Consider the following 21,055-nt stretch of genomic DNA (forward strand, 5'->3'; position numbering starts at 1 on the left):
CTCTAGTTGTCAGGTGAAAAGAGGCGGCTGGCCGATGAGGAGGCATGTGGTAGTCTACTACACACACCCTACACATAGTAGGGGGCACCACAACAAACCAGGAAGGGAATTGACATAACAAATAAATTGGGATGTGAAAAAGTTGAAAAGGCAAAAAGAAAAAGAGGATGGAGGGAGAGAGGAGGAGAGAGAAACAGAGAGGAGTTAGAGACAGAGAGAGGTGGAGAAAGAGAGGAGAGAGAAAGGAAGAGGGGATACAGAGGTAGAATAATACACAAAAGAATAACTCCAAACCAAGAATAACTATTCCATATGTTTTCCACATTGCAAGCCCCCACCGCCCCAATCAGTGCATGAGCAGAGAGAGAGAACAAAGTCAGTTTTCCACAGTTTTGACCCGTGTGTGCTGGTGGGTTCAGTTCCAAGTCCTCATTGATCTGCTGGTCCCTCATTCTGAGCCACACTGGCGCTGCAGAGCCACTGCTTTTTTATAGGATTCATCATTATGAGGAATAAAGAGGGAGAGACAAGAGAAGAGAGGAGGAGGAGAGGAAGACGAGAAGAGAACAGGCCCTGGGGCATGCTGGGGAGGCAGAGGTGAACAGGTTCCGACAGCAGCAGTGGATCTTTGCGAAGTGGGTGCTTCACTTATGAGAGGCAGGCCAATTTGGGACTAGTTTTTATGGACTGGTCGTGAACCAGAGAACTTCTAGAGCAGGGGTGGGCAATTATTTTTCCCAGGGGGCCAAAATGAGCAACTGAAAATATGTTGGGGGGGCCGGGCCAAAAATTCCAAACTCAATTACGCATAATATACATTTTATTTCTATATAAAAAGCAGTAAATGGCATTGTTTTGACCCCTGGTAAGAGTGTATGTTATTATTTGGCAATTAAAAGATGATAGCTTTTCAAAAATATCATTTATTTCAAATAGAATTATATTTCCAAAATGATAAACAAAATGTGAAACATTAACACTTTGGTTGCCTTGGGTTAAATTAATGATATACCATAGATTGCCAGCGCTATTTGTCTATGGAGAAAAGTCCCCTTCTTTGCAGGGCTATAACTTTTTTAAATTCTATTGCTACATTGCCATTATTAGGGCCCATTCAAAGTCCTATATGTATTGTTCATTGTGTAGCAACGTTAAACTTTTTCATTCACATATTCATAGTAAAGTATGGTCTAATGTATAAGTATGTTTTCATCTCTTTCTGCAGCTTTCTCCAGAACGTAATATATAGCCCCAAATGCATTATATTGATGATGAAATACAGTTTGATGGCAATCAGCACGATATAAAAAATTCCAACTAGACGTACTTCTAGAAGTTACTACACGTCATCTGATGTTGACCGGATGGGCGAGGGGGCGTTTATAATTCCGTGGGCAGCGTTATACCAATCATCTAATGTGGGTCAAATGTTGATAATAGCAGTTAGTATCTAAGACGGTAACGTTACACGCTAAAACTCACCCCAGTCTCCGCGCGCCGTTGGGCGATCATCGTCGAGTAGAAATTTTATCATTATGGGATATATTTTTACCCGGTCCATCTCCAGCTTGTATAATGGTATATACGTCCAAATCATGTTGTTTATCGAGTTATTGCCAATCGATCACCGTGTAGCGTGACGAGCCAGAGTCCCATGAACCATAGCGAGCGCCCGGAAGTACTACTGTAACTGAGGGGTACAATTCCCTGACTGTATTGTTAGATATGATACTTACTACCACTACCTCTTGTACTTTAGACTCTGGCCACCCAGTACTAGGTATAAATAATTATGATAAACACTCCCACCTGATGAAACGGATCCAACACAAATGTACCAAGTCGAAAGTCTGCGTTTAATAATAATACATAGAAAAGGGTATGTACAACGATCACTTAATTACATTTATGATTTTAAATAGTATGCACTTTTATGGCAAATGAGTATTCGTAGGTAGATCAATATCGAATGTCCAATCTCTGATTGCGCAGGAAGCAAATATACAACCTGGAATATTTAGGGAACAATAGCAATGATACTTGAATGATTATATAGCTGGATACACTAGGGGAAGGTTCCGACTGCTTGTAGGACAGCTGGAGGGGGGGGGGGTAGAGTCTGGCTGTATCCCGTCTGGCCGAGGGTATCCTGGGAGAGCCCACAGTCGTGCGACCCGGTGCCCAGCGATCCTCGATCCACAGATGAAAGCAGTTGGACTCTCTGTGGCCGGCGTCCTCCGGTCCACGATGGAGAGACGTGAGGCGACCTCGTCGTGTAGAACGTCTTCTCACCTGTCGTCCTCTCTGGGGGGGGTATTTCCAACACACCGCAGTGTTGGCCTTTATCCATAGAATAATCAAAGTACTCAAAGCATAATCCAAGCCGGGGAAGGCTAGCCGTCGTCGGTAGAATAATCCAATATACAGGTCCACTCGCTCTTTGGCCTGGAGCTCCTCGGGTGCAGCTTCACGTGGGGTCAACCACCCTGGATAAGCGTCCAGCTGATGCCCGAAACGATGGGGGTGCTGATTACTATAGAACTCTTACCGCACGAGGCACTACATATGAATAGACTATTATTAGCTTAATAGAATACGTCCAACTCGACGATATAGTGCCAAATATGACTATTCAAATATCAATATACACGATGTCTCAATGCCGATACTGGGCCGAATTGGCCTTACTGCCCACACGTGGTTCGCGGGGAGGCTTTTGCGTCTGTCACTCTGTTGGAGGGTAAGGAACTGGACTAAAAGAAAGCTATACTTTAATAGCGCAGTATATATACGCACTATGAACAAATAGTACCATTAGTGGTGCGGTAGACATATTCCTACGCGGAACTAGGACTTGTCCATACATGTTGAGCGGTACGATTGAACCTGGTCTGAGGGGTATGGCGACCTGGCACCAAGGTCTCGTCCAATGGTAGAATGGAGACTATTATGGGATGTTCAGTAGACTAGAAGGGATATTCAATGCATATTGTACAAGGAATATACAAGGGATATCAGGGGATATACAAATACAATTAAATATATATATATAAATAAATATATATATTCGGTTTAATCTGATCCTTCAGAACAGCCGCCCCCTAATTGGTCCCAACCCAATTAGTTAAGCAGAGACAGATTAACCGCACTGTCTACCACTCAAGGGTTCGCTGTAAGGGTCAGTCAACTCACAAAGTCATAGGGTCATGGTCATCATCGATTGTGTCTGGGAGTCGGGGCAGTTCTATGAGCCTCGCCACAGGACGGGTGTAAATGCGCCCCTGGACGAGTACTTCAGCTGCTCGGACCTTGCCATCGGCACCGGTGATCACTTTGCTTACGCGGCCAGCCGGCCACATAGCTCTGGGTAGTGACTGGTCAATAATCATGACGACTGTTCCTTCCGTCAAATTGTCTCTCTCTTTTACCCACTTCTGGCGGGTCTGTAGAGACGGTAGGTAGTGCAGTAGGAAACTGCTCCAAAACTTGTCGGCTAATACTTGGCTGTACCTCCACATTCGTCGGCCGTTCGCTTCTTCAGGCCGGTACATTGTCTGGGGTAACGCGGGATCTAGCCGCCCCATCAGGAGGGTGTTGGGGGTGACTGGGTCGACATCTGCTACATCACTGGAGACGTAACCGAGGGGCTTTGAGTTCAATACTCCCTCAATCTCCGTGAGGACTGTCATTAGGACTTCTTCCGCCACAGTCTGGGCCCCAAGTACTGCGTACAGGGCTGTCTTTATAGAACGTACTTCTCGTTCCCAAGTTCCACCGAAGTGGGGTGCGTTTGGGGGGTTGAATTGGAAGTCAATCTGGGCTGGAGCGAGGTGGGTCTTAAGTTCTGGGCCCATAGCTTGGAAGCTCTCCCTCAGCTCTCTTTCTCCGCCTTTGAAGTTTGTCCCGTGATCGGACAATAATGTAGACGGTTTTCCTTTCCGTGATGTGAATCTTCGGAAGGCCATAAGGAATGAGTCTGCGCTCATGGTCGGAAGGAGCTCGATATGTATCGCTCTGGTGGTCATGCATTTGAATACAATACCCCACCGCTTCTCGGTGCCTCTTCCTTTCTTTATGTGCAGCGGGCCAAAACAGTCCATGCCTGTTGAGTGGAATGGCTTGTCGCCGAGTCGGAGGCGACATGGAGGTAGGTCAGCCATCCGTGGTATGCTGGGCTGCGCGCGCCACTTTCGGCAGTCTAGACAGGTTCGCTGGAAGCGTCGCACCGCCTCTCTTCCTTGAAGTATCCAGTAACGACGTCTGATTTCCGCGAAGACTCTCTCTGCTCCTGCGTGGTGTACATCCTCGTCGTATTTCTTTATAATCAGCTCTGTGACCTTGTGTCGGCTGTTCAATACGATCGGGTACTTAATGTCATCCGGTAAATTGGGGGCTCTCCGCAGGCGACCACCCACTCTGATGAGGGTATGTGTGTCACTCTCGGGGGCCAGATGAATCAATCTGCTGTCTGATGGGACGGGCTTTCCTCCCTGTAGACAGTCTAGTTCATCTGGGAACGAGTCTCTCTGGGCTCGTTGCAGTAGAAGCAGTTCTGCTTCCTCGTAGTCAGCTGCTGACATATCAGCGGGGGACTTAATCTCTGGGTGGTGCCGCAGGAATGTCCGTTGCTGCGCACTCTCTATGGTAATGCAATCGTCTATGTTGGGGTCTGCGGAGACAACAGTGCTCAATCCACAGAACATGGGTTTCTTATTCTCAGCCTCCTCGTCACTTGCTTCCCTCGGGGTGGGCGTGGGCCAATCTCCTTCCGGGAGCTTGAGGAATGCTGGTCCGTCACTGTAGATGTTATGACGGGTTAAGTCATCTAGGGACATTCCCCGGGTGATGACGTCAGCTGGGTTGTGTTTTGTATCAACATAGCGCCAGTTTGCTTCTCCGGTTAACTCTCCGGTTAACTCTTGAATCTCAGTGACTCTGACTCCCACGAAGACTTTGTATTTGCATGAATCCGATTTGATCCAGGCGAGTACTGTCGTGGAATCTGACCACAGGATTGTTCTATGCACCGGAATGGTGAGCTCACGTTGGATGAGCGTGGCTAGATGCGCTCCTGCGAGGGCTGCGCAGAGCTCTAGACGTGGGATAGACTGTTGCTTGCGTGGGGCTATTCTCGAGCGGGCGAGGATGAATGCTGTGTAGATCTCTCCCCCCTCTTCTTGGGCCCGCAAGTAGGCTACTGATCCGTAGGCGACCTCGGAGGCGTCACTGAAGACGTGTAAATCCATTTTACATGTCTCTGGCCTCACCGTGGGTGGGAAGTAGCTTCGGCGTATATTAACGCCTGGGAGTGAGTGGAGTTCCATCTCCCACTCTCTCCAGGTGGATGCAAGGTGTGCGGGAATGGGGTCGTCCCAGCCCTGGTCCTTGTCCCACAATGCTCGTACAATCATCTTTGCCCTGGTGGTGTACGGTAGTATACATCCTAACGGGTCATATTGTCGGGCGAGTGTTCTGTACACACTCCGTCTGGTGGTCGGTATTGCCGTCGACCTTCCCTGCTCCGTGGTCAGGGGTTTGTGTCTATAGTGGAGCGAATCTGTTTTGAAGCGCCACACTAGTCCTAGTGTCATCTCTTGGGCTTCTCCTGGGATTGTGGCCATCCAGGTCTCGCTGCTCGCTGCCTCGTCCTCGGAGGAGAGGCTGCGCAGTACGTGCGGATCGCTGCTGGCCCACTGCCTGAGATCAAAGCCGCCTTTGATCAGAGAGGCGCGGAGTTTAAGTAGGAGAGCCTCGGCTTCTTCCTGGGTCGAAACGCTTTGTAGACAGTTATCTACGTAGAAGCTGTTCTTCACACTGTGTCGGACCTCTTCGTCCGCTGCTGGGTCCTCTGCGACATGTCTCTGTAGTGCAAATGTAGCACAGCATGGGCTGCATGTAGTTCCGAAAGGGAGGACTTCCCATTGGTAGATGGCTGGGTGCTCATCTCCTGGCCTCTCTCTCCATAGGAACCGCAACAGGGGCTTGTCCTCCTCTACTAATCTCACCTGCAGGAACATCCCTTTGATATCCCCGCTGATAGCCACCTTGTCCTGGCGGAAGCGGAGTAGTACGCCTAGTAGGGAGGGGCCGAGTGTAGGACCGGGCAATAGCTCTTTATTCAGATTTTGGGATCCGATCTGGTAGCTGCAGTTAAACACGATGCGGTCTTTGCCGTTGTGATGAACCTTGTGGTGGTGCACGTACCACGATTCAGTCGTCTGGTCGGCCTCTTTAATGTCAATCTTTGTGACGTGTCCCGCTGTGATGAGCTTCTCAATCTCAGCGCGGTATACACTTTCTTGGGCGGGGTCCTTGGCTAAGCGCCGCTCTGTGTTTAGTAGGTACCGCTCTGTGGCGTCTTTCTTTGCGTGAAAGGTAGGCATCCCTTCCCGCCGCAGGAGTGGCGTGGCGTATCTCAACACGCCGCTGACTGGGACTCTCTTTGTTCCCGTCTCGAGGAGGTTAATGGCGTAGATGTCGTCTTTAGAGCGAATGTCTTTCTTTTCGTTCTTAAAGGGCATTTGTTCTAAGGTCCATAGCCTCTCTACATGCTGCAGGAGTGCGGTGTCTCCCTCTGTGACTCGGGAGTGGAGACAGCTAGTGGCTGTGGTTCGGTTGAGAGATTTGGCGAGTGGGCCTTGGAGAGTCCATCCTAGGCGGGTCTCGACTGCTGCAGGACAGCCTCTGGGTCCGGTATGAACCCGGTCTATCGGGACAATGAGGTCTGCATGGTCGGAGCCTATCAACAGTGTCGGGGTAGCACCGTCTATGAGTGGGATCGGTAGATGTACATATTTCTCCATCAGCTTGGCTACGGGGTATGTGTACCGCGAGAGTCCCATTTCTTGGCTGGTGAAAGCGTCTGTAATCCTGTACCGTCGCTCGGGCTGGCCGCTTGCTGCGATAGAGAATGAGACATTCTCGCCCTTTATCGTTTTCAAATCTCTTCTTATTGTCCGAATTGTCATTTGGTTTTCGCTCCCCCGCAGCCCTAGCTGGGCCGCAGCGGACGCGAGCAGAAGGGTCTTCTCTGACCCGTCATCAAGGACGGCGTAAGTGTCCATGACTTTATTCTGGTAGCTCAATGTCACACGGACTACCTTTAAGAGCACTCTGGCTCCGCTGCTGCTGGCGGGGTCGATGTACATGACGCTTGCTTTGCTGCTTGATGGTGCGGGTGGAGGCCGCCGTCTGTTACTGTCGTGGAGTATGTCCAGATGGGCTCCATCGCACCGACTGCACTTTTTCTTTAAGCGGCATTCGGCTGCCATGTGTGATCGCGCACAGCGAAAACAGCGTCTGTTGGACTTTATCCATTGACTCGCTTCCTCCGCATTCATCTTGGGGAATGAGTCACATTGTGACAGCCAGTGTTCTTTCTCACAGTAGGGGCACACTATCTTCCACTTCTCCTTTCTTGAGGGGGTACTGTGGCTCCTACTGCTTGGCACTGACTCCGATTGGTGCATGACAGTCACCGATCTTCTTCCATCATTTAGTCTCCTGGTTCCTTCTCTGGAGCCAGGGGTGCTCCGTCCGAATGTATCTAGCCGTAAGCTGCTGACTTCTCTCGCCAGGAAGTCGGCTAGATCGAGGAGGTTCGGTTCGGGGCCATTAGGGTCTCGGTGGTCTCTCTGCCGCCTAAAGCGCTCCTGTCGGGCGGGCGGTAGCTTCTCCAAGATCCTCTCTACATTTGAGTTGGCGTATAGTTCATGCCTACCCTTTTCCCTCTGCGCTCCCAGCATCCCTACTAGGGACTGCACTCTGATGGACAGGTCGTCCAGTGCTCGATTGTCTGTTGCTGGGGGTAGGCGGTCGATGTGCCTGATCTCCTGGATCACGTAATCCCATATACGTCCATATCTCTGGTCCAACGCTACCAGCGCTGCGGTGTATGGGGTCGTGGAAGTGGCGTAGGCGAGCGCTATGTTGTGCGCGCGGGGTACCTTTAAATGCTTCAGTAGTATCGCGTATTTATGGCGTTCATCAATGACATCCACCAACATTGTCTCCAGACACATGCGGAGCTCCGTATACTGGGCCCGGTTCTCCTGGGTGAAGTCTGGTACCATAGGTGTGCCAATGTATGACGCGGATTGTTGATACATCGGCGAGCGTTGGGGGAGAGGCCTCCTAGGCGAGTCTCCTCCTGCTCCTTGGCGTGGGCTGGTACCGGCTGTGTACCATGGCCCGCTGGTCCAGGTGCTGTTCCTCGGTGCGGGTCGTGCGTCGTGCTCACCCGTGAATAGCGTCGGGGGTCTGTAGCGCAGCTCCACGGGGGTATAGCCTGGGCTGTACTGGACCTCCTGGTCCGGTAGAGTACTGTGCTGTCGTCGGGCGTGGTTCTCCTCCTCTTCCTCTTCGTCTTCCGTTAGGTCATCCAGGGCTTGTAGTCTCTGATTTAGCCTCTCCGCAGTGTATGCTGCTCCTTCCCGGTGGCTGGGTCTCGCTTGGACCGGTTGGGGAAGGGGGTCTGCGGGGGGTATAAACCTCGTCTGTTGGTCAAGTTCAGGGTCGCTTACTCGGCTAGGGGGTGCCGCCCTGGAGTGATGTCTAGACGAGTTCCTGGAGCCTCTGGTGGAGGGAGGGGGTGTTGTCCTTCTGATCAGCTGTTCTATTAGTTGCGCTTGTGCTCTGTCGCGCTCGGCTTCGCGCTTGGTGAGATCCGATTCTCTCTGGGCACCGGTGGCGGCGCGCTGGGCGTCGGCCCGGTCTCTTGCCATATTCTCTTCCATCTGAATGAGTCTTATTTCCAGGCGTATGTGCTCTTCTTCGCTCCGTTGCTGTATCTGCAATCGATCGCGTTCACCCTGGAGTCTATCGCGTTCAGTAGAGGCTTTCAGGCTGACGAGGAATGCCTGCTGTAGTGTCCTCTCTGCCTCGCTGGGAGAAGACGGTTGTATAGGGGAGCCGTCCCTTGGGGTACTCCGTGCGGAGTCTTGGAGCTCTATCTCCACGGTGCTCTCCTCATCTTCTTCCGTGCCGAGTTCTCTCTCGGTAGTGTTGTCTTCCTCCCGGGACTCGTCGGGGACTACTTCTTCGGTATTGGCGGGGTGTAAAGTCATGTCTGGTTCCCCCTGGTCCCCACCGTGAGCTGGGTCAGTTACGTTAGAACCCATAGGGGCCTCTATGGTCGGGGTAGCCTGGTTGTTAGGGTTAGACATAATTTTACTTTCTAGTTTTACCGCGTTTACTGTTGGTAGAAGACTAGGTTGTTGACTGACAGCGTAAGCCTCTAGGTACTGAGGGAGCTGTCGTTTGCGCCGCGGGCGTTGTTGGTTAGGAGGATCGTTTCGTGGAGTGTTCATCATAGGCCATTTTAATATTAATAACACTATATTAATATTACACTGATTACCATCCGGCTCGAAGGACCAATTGTAACTGAGGGGTACAATTCCCTGACTGTATTGTTAGATATGATACTTACTACCACTACCTCTTGTACTTTAGACTCTGGCCACCCAGTACTAGGTATAAATAATTATGATAAACACTCCCACCTGATGAAACGGATCCAACACAAATGTACCAAGTCGAAAGTCTGCGTTTAATAATAATACATAGCAAAGGGTATGTACAACGATCACTTAATTACATTTATGATTTGAAATAGTATGCACTTTTATGGCAAATGAGTATTCGTAGGTAGATCAATATCGAATGTCCAATCTCTGATTGCGCAGGAAGCAAATATACAACCTGGAATAGTTAGGGAACAATAGCAATGATACTTGAATGATTATATAGCTGGATACACTAGGGGAAGGTTCCGACTGCTTGTAGGACAGCTGGAGGGGGGGGGGTAGAGTCTGGCTGTATCCCGTCTGGCCGAGGGTATCCTGGGAGAGCCCACAGTCGTGCGACCCGGTGCCCAGCGATCCTCGATCCACAGATGAAAGCAGTTGGACTCTCTGTGGCCGGCGTCCTCCGGTCCACGATGGAGAGACGTGAGGCGACCTCGTCGTGTAGAGCGTCTTCTCACCTGTCGTCCTCTCCGGGGGGGGGTATTTCCAACACACCGCAGCGTTGGCCTTTATCCATAGAATAATCAAAGTACTCAAAGCATAATCCAAGCCGGGGAAGGCTAGCCGTCGTCGGTAGAATAATCCAATATACAGGTCCACTCGCTCTTTGGCCTGGAGCTCCTCGGGTGCAGCTTCACGTGGGGTCAACCACCCTGGATAAGCGTCCAGCTGATGCCCGAAACGATGGGGGTGCTGATTACTATAGAACTCTTACCGCACGAGGCACTACATATGAATAGACTATTATTAGCTTAATAGAATACGTCCAACTCGACGATATAGTGCCAAATATGACTATTCAAATATCAATATACACGATGTCTCAATGCCGATACTGGGCCGAATTGGCCTTACTGCCCACACGTGGTTCGCGGGGAGGCTTTTGCGTCTGTCACTCTGTTGGAGGGTAAGGAACTGGACTAAAAGAAAGCTCTACTTTAATAGCGCAGTATATATACGCACTATGAACAAATAGTACCATTAGTGGTGCGGTAGACATATTCCTACGCGGAACTAGGACTTGTCCATACATGTTGAGCGGTACGATTGAACCTGGTCTGAGGGGTATGGCGACCTGGCACCAAGGTCTCGTCCAATGGTAGAATGGAGACTATTATGGGATGTTCAGTAGACTAGAAGGGATATTCAATGCATATTGTACAAGGAATATACAAGGGATATCAGGGGATATACAAATACAATTAAATATATATATATAAATAAATATATATATTCGGTTTAATCTGATCCTTCAGAACAACTACGGTCGTCATGACAACCTCTATTCAATATCCTGTGTGGCGATTGCGCCGATCGGCCACCAGATGGCGCTCCTGAACCGCCAGAGAGCTCAGAGGGTCCTGCTGGTGGATCTCAGGCCAGCGGAGGGGGAATATGAATCCGATCGCAGATTTTTGAAATATTGATATAAGGACGCTGTACAGCGTCCCCCGGCAACTTTAGCATGGCCAGCAAAGACGTGAAAAGACGTGTCCCGGCAGTCAAAGTGTTAATAACAAAGGGCACTTTGAGTTTCATATACTATTGAAACAAGGATTTTCTTAGCTTTCTAAAGACATCATCATTTTATAGCAAAAATAAACAAGACATGTCACTGAACTGTGTAAAGAAAAGTGTCCCAGTTTTGTAGCCTTTTTTACTTTACATGCCTATATTAAACATTTAATGTTTTCAGAACTGTGCAAAAAAAAGAAAAAAGATATGTTATATTTCCACATTTTAGTGTTCTTCAGTTCTTTTTTTTCATTCAGTGTGAGAAATCCAGTCTCTGTTGAGCTTTAACAAGTCCATCAAAGTCAGGTTGCATGTCTGAGGTGGAGATGCGAAGCACAGCTGCCAGATGTTCATCAGTGAGAGAGGATCTGTACCTGGACTTGGTAAACGTCATGACTGAGAATGTCTGTTCACATAATTTATGTAGGTGGATCCAAAGAGAACCAACATCTTCTGAGCATGTCTCCTAAGCGTATATTGTGCGTGTGAACGTTGACATGAAAAGAAAAACGTTTTTTATTATCATGTAATCTTTCGCGGGCCGGTCAAAATCATCCCGCGGGCCGTATCCGGCCCGTACAATGCCCAGGTCTGTTCTAGAGTGTACACGAGAAACCACTAACTGTATGGTGTGGTGTAGTGTGAGGTGGGGTGTGGTGTGGTGGGGTGTGGTGGGAGGGGGTGGGGTGTGGTGTGGTGGGGTGTGGTGTGGTGTGGTATGGTGGGGTGTAGTGTGTGGGGTATGGTGTGGTGGGGTATGGTGTGGTGTGGTGGGGTATGGTGTGGTGTGGTATGGTGTAGTGTGGTGTAGCGTGTGTGGTATGGTGGGTTGTGGTGTAGTGTGTGGTGTGGTGTGAGCTCACATAAAAGAAATTACACTTACTGACATTAACTTTTTTAAACTGAATTATGCACTTGTTCTTTAAGTTTCTTTGCCACGTTGAATTAAATTCAAAATATTAAGCTATTATAATATATATATAAATATAGATGCTATTATTAAACTACAGAAAAGAGCTATTAGAATAATAAATAAAGCTAGTTATCTTGGATCGACAAATCCATTATTCATAAAGTCCTGCACATTAAAATTTGTAGATATGGTTTACATAAAAACATTGGAGATCATTTTTCGTGCTAAGAGTAAGAACCTACCTGCTTGTATTCAATGTCTCTTTCAACCAAGAGAAGGAAAGTATAATTTAAGAGGGTTGTGTATTCTTAAAACATATAAAAAGGTAAGAACTAATGTAAAAGCTAGATGTGTTTCAATTTTGGGAGTTAAATTGTGGAATAGTCTTAGTGACAGGTTGAAGTTGTGTACCTCTCAGGGGAGATTTAAAAAGGCCCTGAAGGATAAAATAATTCAGGAGTACAGTTTTGAGTAAACATCAAACATTTATTTTCTCTTTTCTTTTTTCTCTTAAAGAAAAATAAAAATAAATTATATCTTGCAGCATATTTTAAAATGTTCTTTCTTATATTAAAGTATATTTAGTTTTTAAGAATTGTAAAGGATAGGCAAAAATGCGGGCGGCTAGGTGGTGTAGTGGGCAAGGCACTAGCCACCAGTGTGGAGACGCTAGGATTCGCGTGTTCGAATCCAGCTCTCCACATTGTTTTCAGTTTAGCTGGTCGTCCGCAGTAATACACATTGGCCGTATTACGGGGAGGGAAACTGAAGGGTGGGGATCGGGCGTTGTGAACAAGCGACTCCTACAAGTCGGTTGGTGCGCCTGCGCAGTAGAATCAGGAAGTGTCGGGGGCAGCGTGAGCCTCCCACGCGTTACTCCTCGACACTGAGAGATCGAGCTGCGCAGGTGAAAAGATGCGACTGCTGTTACCTCAAGTACCGGAGGGGACTGGTACTATGTATGACTTAGTCCACATTGCAGCCGGCTTGTGGGAGGCAAGAAACAGCGTTCGTGACAGGGGAGGGTTGAATTGGATGATACGAAATTGGGATGGGAGAAAATATAGAAAAATGGGAGAAAAAGTGGATCAAAAAAAAAAAAGGATAGGCAAAAATAAGCATGTGCTTCAGCCTATTCCTTTTTTCGGTCATTGAGTTTGGATTTTGTGTGTGAGCTTACTTTGAATATGTACATTTGTGATTCTTTCTTTTTTTTCCTTTTTCCTTTTGAAAGTCCACACATGTATGTTTTTGATTTATCTGTAAACAAAGACCGAAAATAAAACTATTCATTCATTCATAATAGATTTACAGAGCATTATTCATTACTCATCATTATATGGAAACAGAACCATAAAACTACATGGGCGTGTTAAACCTCAATATGGCAACTTAAGATATTGGATGATCTTCCATAATCAATGACACAGGCAGACAACATCACAGTCTTTGGTGGAGATGTCGGTGGCTCCATCTATCAAAAGTGATGGGTATTGGGTAGGCGGCGGAGGTGGTGTGTGTAGTGTGGTGTGTTGTGTTGGAACAGGGCCTTCTGTTTTACCTTAGTGTTGGAACAGGGCCTTCTGTTTTACCTTAGTGATGGAACAGGGCTTTCTGTTTGACCTTAGTGATGGGACAGGGCCTTCTGTTTTACCTTAGTGTTGGAACAGGGCCTTCTGTTTTACCTTAGTGATGGAACAGGGCTTTCTGTTTGACCTTAGTGATGGGACAGGGCTTTCTGTTTGACCTTAGTGTTGGGACAGGGCCTTCTGTTTTACCTTAGTGTTGGGACAGGGCCTTCTGTTTTACCTTAGTGTTGGGACAGGGCCTTCTGTTTTACCTTAGTGTTGGGACAGGGCTTTCTGTTTTACCTTAGTGATGGGACAGGGCTTTCTGTTTTACCTTAGTGTTGGGACAGGGCTTTCTGTTTTACCTTAGTGTGGGGACAGGGCTTTCTGTTTTACCTTAGTGATGGGACAGGGCCTTCTGTTTTACCTTAGTGTTGGGACAGGGCCTTCTGTTTTACCTTAGTGTTGGGACAGGGCCTTCTGTTTTACCTTAGTGTTGGAACAGGGCCTTCTGTTTTACCTCAGTGTTGGAACAGGGCTTTCTGTTTTACCTTAGTGATGGAACAGGGCCTTCTGTTTTACCTCAGTGTTGGAACAGGGCCTTCTGTTTTACCTTAGTGATGGGACAGGGCTTTCTGTTTTACCTTAGTGATGGGACAGGGCCTTCCGCTTTACCTTAGTGTTGGGACAGGGCCTTCTGTTTTACCTTAGTGATGGGACAGGGCTTTCTGTTTTACCTTAGTGATGGAACAGGGCTTTCTGTTTGACCTTAGTGTTGGGACAGGGCTTTCTGTTTGACCTTAGTGTTGGGACAGGGCCTTCTGTTTTACCTTAGTGATGGGACAGGGCTTTCTGTTTTACCTTAGTGATGGGACAGGGCCTTCTGTTTTACCTTCGTGATGGGACAGGGCCTTCTGTTTTACCTTAGTGATGGGACAGGGCCTTCTGTTTTACCTTAGTGATGGAACAGGGCCTTCTGTTTTACCTTAGTGTTGGGACAGGGCTTTGTTTTACCTTAGTGATGGAACAGGGCTTTCTGTTTGACCTTAGTGTTGGAACAGGGCCTTCTGTTTTACCTTAGTGTTGGGACAGGGCTTTCTGTTTTACCTTAGTGTTGGGACAGGGCCTTCTGTTTGACCTTAGTGATGGAACAGGGCCTTCTGTTTGACCTTAGTGATGGGACAGGGCTTTCTGTTTGACCTTAGTGATGGGACAGGGCCTTCTGTTTTACCTTAGTGATGGGACAGGGCTTTGTTTTACCTTAGTGATGGGACAGGGCCTTCTGTTTGACCTTAGTGATGGAACAGGGCTTTCTGTTTTACCTTAGTGATGGAACAGGGCCTTCTGTTTTACCTTAGTGATGGGACAGGGCCTTCTGTTTTACCTTAGTGATGGAACAGGGCCTTCTGTTTTACCTTAGTGATGGAACAGGGCCTTCTATTTTACCTTAGTGATGGGACAGGGCGTTCTGTTTTACCTTAGTGTTGGGACAGGGCTTTCTGTTTGACCTTAGTGTGGGGACAGGGCTTTCTGTTTTACCTTAGTGTGGGGACAGGGCTTTCTGTTTTACCTTAGTGATGGGACAGGGCGTTCTGTTTTACCTTAGTGATGGGACAGGGCTTTCTGTTTTACCTTAGTGTTGGGACAGGGCCTTCTGTTTGACCTTAGTGTTGGAACAGGGCTTTCTGTTTGACCTTAGTGTGGGGACAGGGCTTTCTGTTTTACCTTAGTGTTGGGACAGGGCTTTCTGTTTGACCTTAGTGATGGGACAGGGCCTTCTGTTTTACCTTAGTGTTGGGACAGGGCTTTCTGTTTTACCTTAGTGATGGAACAGGGCTTTCTGTTTTACCTTAGTGATGGGACAGGGCGTTCTGTTTTACCTTAGTGATGGGACAGGGCCTTCTGTTTTACCTTAGTGATGGAACAGGGCCTTCTGTTTTACCTTAGTGATGGGACAGGGCTTTCTGTTTTACCTTAGTGATGGAACAGGGCCTTCTGTTTTACCTTAGTGTTGGAACAGGGCTTTCTGTTTTACCTTAGTGATGGAACAGGGCCTTCTGTTTTACCTTAGTGTTGGGACAGGGCCTTCTGTTTTACCTTAGTGATGGGACAGGGCCTTCTGTTTGACCTTAGTGATGGAACAGGGCCTTCTGTTTGACCTTAGTGATGGAACAGGGCCTTCTGTTTGACCTTAGTGATGGAACAGGGCCTTCTGTTTTACCTTAGTGGTGGAACAGGGCTTACTGTTTGACCTTAGTGATGGGACAGGGCCTTCTGTTTTACCTTAGTGTGGGGACAGGGCTTACTGTTTTACCTTAGTGATGGGACAGGGCCTTCTGTTTTACCTTAGTGTTGGGACAGGGCTTACTGTTTTACCTTAGTGATGGAACAGGGCCTTCTGTTTTACCTTAGTGTTGGGACAGGGCCTTCTGTTTGACCTTAGTGATGGAACAGGGCCTTCTGTTTTACCTTAGTGATGGAACAGGGCTTTCTGTTTGACCTTAGTGATGGAACAGGGCCTTCTGTTTTACCTTAGTGAGGACAGGGCTTTCGGGCTTCCAAGGCACTCGTGTGATGATTTTCAATTGCTGTCTTCTGTGAAAACGTTGTATCTCCAATATTTTCTTGCATAATACAAAATTGAGATGGTTCTCCATGTTTTGTGAGCAGGTACGAAACCCATTCAGAACCCAATGTTTGACCAACAAAACTGCATGAGTCACAATCTAAAAGTTAGTTCCTGAAACATTGACTCTTTTGGAGTTACAAGGTTGTCATGTACTGTACATAGAATCGGGTCAAGTCAAAAGAAATAGTTAGAAAAATCCACGGCCAAAGCAGTTCAACCTGCCTGGTCCTGGTTCAGGGTTGTGTGTGTGCGCTACCTTGTTGAAGACCCAGATCTCTCCATTGACGGTGGGCCGGGGAACCCCGTGGCCGTTGTAGTGGAAGAGGACACGCTCCTCCTTGGCGTTGCGTCTCAGTGACGTGCACAGCTTCTTCACCTCGTCTACTGTAGGGTCCAGACTCTGCTTGTAACGCGCCTGAGAGAGAGCGAGAGAGAGAGTGAGAGAGAGAGAGAGAGAGAGACAGAGAGAGACAGAGACAGAGACAGAGACAGAGAGAGAAAGAGAGAAAAATAGAATAATTAAATTACAAAAAATCATAGACTTAAAACTACTGCATTGATGCTTTGAAAGCGTGGAAGTTCAGAGCAAGTGTCTAGTCTGACAGAAATATTTTCATTCAGAAGCACTAATTAAGTTTAGAAGCACTGTTTATGAAAAATAATCATTGGAAGAATTGATGACTTAAATAATCATTGGTAGCAGCTCTAATCCTGATCAACTACACTATGGCCAGTACTGCAGGCCTAGTTGGAAAGAACATAATGGAAAGTCCAATGAGAGCTAATGGATAACCATCTTTGTAAACCGGTACCCTATGACTGAAGTGGAAGTGGGTTATTCCAGTTCCATGCCTACATATCCATGGAAACAAAAGAACAGAACAAGCAGGCTTTACTCCCTTATTCATAACGTCATCGTTTCATCATGCAGCGCCCTACAGACATGACTCGATCGCAGGGTTTTCCTATGAATGTGAGGTGGAGTAAACAACACCCTTAGGCCACAAAGCTTCCGCAGAATCCACACTGAACTTGCTGAAGCCAAACCCAGAACATCTGAAATCATACCCAAGCTGATGAAAGACGCCACACACGTGTCCCATATTAATTGAGTCTTCAATGTAGTGAAACCGGCTTGATAGCTGGCAGACGGATTCCATTTGGGTGTAATCAGATCAAAGGGTCAGAGTACTACAGCAAGCAATACCACAGTACCTAGAGAGGTATACATATACATCTAGTAGAAACTAGGACACGTGACCACGTGGGATAGTCTTCCTACAGGTTTTCATTATATACATCGTCGTAATGTGCGTCACTGGCTTCCCAATGAGAGGAGGGAAAAGCATTGTGTCGGGTTAGCCGACGGTGACATACATAAACAATGCTTTACCCCTGCTGCTTCTAATGAGACACATCTATACGCTGCACCATTAGTACCAGGACAGAGATTAATGCCCTACTTTCAAGTACGCAAGTGAGCACACAAGCACACACTGAGATGGAGATAAGCTGAAATAAGGATGTGGTACACACTGTAGGTACTAGGTAGCCACACATAGAAAGTAGTAGGGGTGGGGGGGGGAAATCGATACGTAGTAGTATCGCGATACTTTGCGTGGCGATACTGTATCGATACAGGGACTCCAAGTATAGATATTTTATTATTCATAAAAAAACTAAAACTATTTTTTTTTGTATAAGGAAGTTGCATTGTTCATTTCAATACCTGTAATAGTACAGTAGTCCACACACGCACACATGTGCATTCAGTTAAAGGGGAACTCCACTATTTTGGGAAATTAGCTTATTTAACATCTTCCCTGGAGTTAGACAAGAAGATACATACCTTTTTTGTCTCTGTGCGTGCATTTTAGCTTTGGGAATAGACGCTCCGTTAGCATAGCTTAGCTTCATCACTGGAAGTGAGGCAGGACAGTAGCCTTACAGTGCCTTACAGTGTATTGCAAGGTCTGACATTGACCAAATTTGATATGCATGACCTTGGCGGGCTCTAGGTCAACTCCTGAAAAGGGGGTCAATGTCAGACCTTGCAATCAAAAGTTAGGGGGCGCACTGAAATTATGGCAAGGGTTATTAGCCCCCTAACTTTTGATTGCAAAGTCTGACATTGACCCCCTTTGCAGGAGTTGACCTAGAGCCCACCAAGGTCATGCATATCAAGTTTGGTCAATGTCAGACCTTGCAATACACTGTAAGGCACTGTAAGGCTACTGTCCTGCCTCACTTCCAGTGATGAAGCTAAGCTATGCTAACGGAGCGTCTATTCCCAAAGCTAAAATGCACGCACAGAGACAAAAAAGGTATGTATCTTCTTGTCTAACTCCAGGGAAGATGTTAAATAAGCTAATTTCCCAAAATAGTGGAGTTATCCTTTAAGTTGGAATATGACTGTAATACAAACAGTTCAGTTTGTCAGGTACATGCAACACAGATTACAGTGTTTACATCTGTCTGCTTGAGAAAATACCATGTTCTGCAATAAAAATGATTGAAGTGAGATGAACAGACTGAACTTTATTTTATTAGATAAAACCTGTTGACAAAGTTTTACTTTGCAGTTGAAAAAAGGTAATAAATTAAATTGAAAAAAAAAATTAAAATATATATATATTTTCGCAATACTCAGCCTATCGCGATATATTTAGTATCGCGATACTATCGTATCGTGACGCAAGTATCGCGATAGTATCGTATCGTGAGGTCTCTGGCGATTGCCACCCCTAGAAAGTAGGGCTGTAGTAGGGGTGGGAATCACCAGTTTCATCACGATACAATATCAATTCTTTGGACAACGATACGATATTTTCCGATATCACAAAGTCTGCCACGATACGATACGATTCGATTCAGGTGCCTGCGATCGATATGAGACGATATTATATGCCCATTTAACACAATCAGTAACATTTAAATCAACAAAAAAAAAAGGCAATGGAAATATCATTTGACATTTTTATTTGTGAGCTTTTCCAGACATTTTAATGAAAAACAATCTATTGTTTTTAATACAAATAGACCTCCTGTTCACTGTTTTTGGTTAGTTTTTCTTTTTCTCCCTCTCGATATTAATATCCTATTCACTGTCACAGAGCTGTATTTTGGCTGGAAAAGGCATATTGGGAGTCCGAAGGTGCAGTACCGGCCAGATCCTGGTAGTAGTGTTGTCAAAAATATCGAAGTATCGATACATATCGATACTGAATATTTAAAATGGCTTCGATACTCATTTCCCGAAATACCGATAGTGGTACCAGCTGGCGAGTGTTCTACAGCAAGTTGTTGACACGCTGTTCAGAGCGTGCTTGCCCCTCCGCCTGCTCCAGCCCTCCCCCTCACAGAGTAGTCTTCAGTTTGTAAATAAACATTTTAGCAGTGCCAGCGCGGATCTCCATAAAGAAATGAAAGAGGTTCGTGACAGCTGCTCTTTCAACGTCACTGTGACTGAAGCATTAAACCATTAACTCTAGTTTAATACATGATACGTTGTCTACTGATGGCGCATAATATCAACAGCTGATTCGTTGTAACGTTACAGCTACCAGCTAGCCGTTAGCTCCGTTAGCTTAGCTGGCCACCGTTATAATTACTGCATGGAAACGGAGTAACGTTAACGTTTAAACGTTATGTCGAGGTCATACAATACTACAGTCGACATAAGGTTAAGGTTAAGGTTATTTTTAAATGTGTGATCTAAAGATAAACAAAGGGTTTTAAAAGTGTTATATTTATCTTCTCTTATAGTACCAGAGAGAAGCTGAGGAGAATCAACCAGCAACAAAAGCTAAATTTGTTAAAAAAAAAAATATATATATATATATATATATATATATATATATATATATATATATATATATATTTATTTTTTTTATTTTTTAGGTATCGAAATGGTATCGAAGTATCGATACTTTTCAAGTTATCGTATCTAAGTCGAAATTCCAGTATCGTGACAACACTACCTGGTAGTGGCGCTGTCTCGAGAATGCAGTCCTTCCCAGTCCCTAATGGACCTCTGCTGTTTTCTCTTTGGCTCTATCAGCTTAGCTTAGTTAGCTTACGCTAACGCAACGTTAATTTCGGTATTTAACGCGACGTGGGCATAAAGGAATGGCGAGGATGTAAAGCATGTTAGATGCATTTGACCCATTGTGGGGGAAAAAACAACAGGCACTTATTTCGGGTCGCAAAATAGGCGGACTCTGAAGCAATGCTGTCTAACGTCTACACACACAGAGCTACTGTTGTTGTTGCAGCCGGGCGGTTATGCTCACCAGGGGATTTTCAAAATAAGAGTATCGCAATATGAATCAATCTTTTTACGTTGCATCGATCCTATTTGATAATTGATAATAGATCGATATATCGATCTGGATCGATGTATCGTCCCACCCCTAGGCTGTAGTATGGGATTTTCCTAACTCTACACTTTTTTTCCAAGGAGCACACAAAGAAATTTAGGAGCACACAAAGAAATTTAGGAGCACAGTGAAACATTTTCAAGTATCAGAGTTTATTAACAAACTATTTATTACATGCATATATTGTGCGTGTGTGTGCATACTAAGGGACAAACATCTGTGCAATAGCACATACCACCAAAATCACACATTGGCCCATGCCTACTAGACGCAAAGGATATCGGTTGTTGTATCAAGCTGCTTTTGTAGTGTAGTTGTTACGAAGGATCAGATTAAACCGAATATATATATTTATTGATTGATATATATTGCATAATATTTGTATATCGTTTGATATCCCTTGTGTATTCTTTGTACATATACACGGAATATCCCTTTAACCTAGTACAGACCATAATATTTCGTTCTCCTATTGGACAGCGGTCCCCTAGGCGCCACGGCCATACCCCCAATGCCGAGTTCAA

At 46.3% G+C, this 21,055-nt stretch overlaps 1 protein-coding gene across 1 annotated transcript in view; it reads right to left on the minus strand.

Moving 5' to 3' along the window:
• The window catches only part of rptor (regulatory associated protein of MTOR, complex 1), a 606,910-nt gene that overhangs the window by 397,772 nt on the left and 188,083 nt on the right, over positions 1–21,055 (minus strand). Inside the window, 1 exon segment of the mRNA XM_084318354.1 lies at positions 16,409–16,567. Coding sequence (XP_084174480.1) covers positions 16,409–16,567 — 159 coding nt within the window.

Source organism: Notolepis coatsorum (genome assembly GCF_963971535.1).
Source record: "Notolepis coatsorum genome assembly, chromosome: 7".
NCBI lineage: Eukaryota > Metazoa > Chordata > Actinopteri > Aulopiformes > Paralepididae > Notolepis > Notolepis coatsorum.